The following is a 2938-nucleotide window of genomic DNA, read 5'->3' as shown; positions in this document are numbered from 1 at the left end:
CTCCTGGGATGCTTGGAGAGGCGGGCAGGGAGAGCTGGGCTGCTGGTTAAAACATCCTTCCCTGGGCAGGTGGGTATCTCCGGTCGGAGACGGCTACTTTGCAGCCCCTTCCAGCTCTGCACCCCCTGCTCGGGTGTTGGAGGAGAGTTTTTCATTGCACTGTCACCCCCTCGCTGCATGAGCAGCTTTGAGCTGCAGATTCGGCTGCGAGTTCATTGCTCCGGCTGTTAGAAAGGAAAAGGCTCCAAGGTCTCTCCCTGCGAGCACCGAGGTTTTGAAAAGATGCTGATCTCCTTAGTTTTATTCTTATTTTTGCCTCCTCCCCTTCCAGCCCCTCCCTCCCTCCTCAACCCACAACCTCTTAAAGAGGAAATTTGATAATGTTTACAGTTAAGCGTGGGGATGGGAACTTCTGATAGCCGAGGACTTTCTGCATTTTCCTGATTACGTTTTGAGGCACAATGACGAGAAACCGCAACCTGGCACCTCCTGGAAGGTGCCTCTTCGCAGATTAACTGCCTGACTTCAGCATCGGGGGGTTCATGAGCCACCTCGGAGCCATGTGGAGGTAATGCCCCAATGGGAGAAACATGTGAGTGGGACAGCAGAGAAGAGATTGGCTTTGAAACTAGGGACAGGTTCAATTAGCAATTAAGAAGAGTGGAGATAGCAGCATCTTTCTCCATGCGTGGCTGCACCCTGCCTGCCACATCTCAGACCAGGCAGTATGGTCTCCGTTGCTGCTCCATGAGTTACGGGTGGAGAAACTGAGGCTGGAGAGGAGGGTGGGAAGGACCCTGTGCCCGCTTTGCCCACCAGCTAATAGCAGAAGTGGAAAGTGGAAAGAGACGTGCCACATCCAGCGCTCCCTCTGCAAGTCTCACTTTTTCCTGTGGGCGTCTGTTGGGGAGATAATTAATGACCATGCTTTTTTTTTTTTTTTAGCTTGAACTTCTGACTTTTACTGGTATTTGCATCTCAAGGAAATGGTTGTGATTTGGTTCTCTGTGTGGCGTCTGTGCACGCGGCATCATTGCTGGGGTGGTTCTGGTCGCTGGGAGCAGCTACCCAGTGGGATGTGGTCACTACGTGTCCTCCCTGCCGGGGTGGGCAGAAGCCAGCCGTGCCGCAAGGTGCAGGTTGCAAAGGGAGAAGGCCAGGGCTGCTGCAAAGCTGGGGAAAGCTCACCTGTGCGTGCTTTCTCCTTCCAAGGGGATGTTTTATTCCAAAGTTGAGGCCTGGATGTGCGTGTGGGTGCAATGAAAAGGCCAGGAGGTCCAGGGAGAGCCCAGAACTTGGCCAACCTGCACCAAACAATCTGAAAACGGGCTTTCTTACTGCCGCAGGGCTGCAGGTATTGCCTAGGGTCATGCAAAACCATCCCATTGGATATGTAAGGGGTAGCTGCTCATGGCTGTCTCTGATTGCATCCCTGTTTTTTGTCTTCCTCCTCTTTGGTTCTTCTGGAGATTGCTGCAGCCAGTGAAATTAGTCGCCGCAGTATGACTGGACCACTGTGCATAGGCAACGTAGTGGAAAAGCACAAACTTGGGAGCCTGTAGGCAGGTCGCCCTCACCAGTTGTGTGAACCTTGAGCGTTTGTCTTTTCAGTGCATGGTGCCATTTGGAGACACAGATGTCCATATGAAACTCAGAGAGGCCGTTGCATCTCTTTTTTCTCCCCCCACTAACTGTTGTTCTGTGTCTTGCAGGCACAGAAGAATAAGGCAGGATGGATGTGTATGACCCTCAGACACTAGGTGTTATGGTCTTTGGAGGTTTTATGGTGATATCAGCCATTGGGATCTTCCTGGTGTCCACCTTCTCCATGAAGGAGACGTCTTACGAGGAAGCCTTGGCCAAGCAACGCAAAGAACTTGAGAAGACCCAACAGCAGAAAATAGAGAAAAAGAAGAAAGAGAAACCTGTTGAGAAAAAAGGAAAAGCAAAGAAAAAGGAAGAGAAACCTAATGGAAAGATCCCGGAGCAGCAGCTGACTCAGGAAGTGATGGACTCTCCCAAGGATGTGGTTCTTGAGCCTGCTGTGGTGCCTGAGCCTGTAACTGTTGAGTCTCCGATTGCAGCGGTGTCAGTGGCCCCCCAGGAAAAGGAGAAACCTGCTCCGTCACCTAAGGAGAAGAGGAAGAGGGAGAAGAAGGTGGCAAAGGTAGAGCCTGCTCCTAGCCCGGTGTTGGCTTCACCTCCTGTCAGTGTCCCCAAAAGTTCTTCCGTCTTGGAGGTGACCCCTAAGGAAGTGCCTGTTGTAGCCGTGCAGCCAGTTGGCACGCAGCAAAGTGCTCCAGTTATCAGCTCTGTCACCATGAAGAAAACCGATGCTCTTCCAACCCATGAAGAGCAGAAGCATGATGGACCTGTCAAGAAGAAGGCTGCATCCAAGAAGAAGAGCGAGCCAGGTAAGGCCAAATTCCTCTGCATATATCCCCATCAAGTAAGCCAGCAGGGCATCTTGGTGCTGTTAAAACAGGGCTATCCCATTCTGAGATCTCTTCATTCTTCTTCAGTGTTGGAAACATGGCAGTTGTAGAAAGGCTGTCTCTGGTGAGATGGACCATGTGCGCCAAGGGGAAGGTGGGTTGAAAAAGCCTGTACTGGACTGTAGTTCTCTCTGGGGGGAAGTAGAGTTGAAGTCAAGAGTTTATTGACTCGTTTTCACTCTGTAATGTGTTGCCTCCTGGCATTGGGTACCCCTGCTTGGTGCTTAGCTCCTTGGTCCAGCACACAGGTGTTGGAGAGTTACAGGTTCCTCTCAGATTTGCTGTTGTGTTGGAGGTCTCTGAGCAGATCTGCACACTGGGAATGAATGGGAGGTGCATGTACCTGTCCTGGGAGAGGGTGCAGCTGCCGAGGTGCTGGACATCTGGGTGGAAAGCCAAGATGAAGTGTGTTCCCATTCCACCCCTGATTATTAAAAGCGCAC

The 2938-nt window shown here is 51.6% G+C and overlaps 1 protein-coding gene across 1 annotated transcript in view; it reads left to right on the top strand.

Annotated features, from left to right (window-relative positions):
* Positions 1–1717: 1717 nt before the first annotated feature.
* Positions 1718–2938, top strand: part of RRBP1 (ribosome binding protein 1) — a 20397-nt gene continuing 19176 nt past the window's right edge. The window contains exon 1 of the mRNA XM_009573369.1: positions 1718–2414. Coding sequence (XP_009571664.1) covers positions 1733–2414 — 682 coding nt within the window. The 5' untranslated portion in view covers positions 1718–1732. The remainder of the gene's footprint in view (positions 2415–2938) is intronic.

Source organism: Fulmarus glacialis, unplaced genomic scaffold (assembly GCF_000690835.1).
Source record: "Fulmarus glacialis isolate BGI_N327 unplaced genomic scaffold, ASM69083v1 scaffold9702, whole genome shotgun sequence".
In the NCBI taxonomy this organism is placed as follows: domain Eukaryota; kingdom Metazoa; phylum Chordata; class Aves; order Procellariiformes; family Procellariidae; genus Fulmarus; species Fulmarus glacialis.
This window is presented reverse-complemented; position numbering and strand designations above follow the sequence as displayed.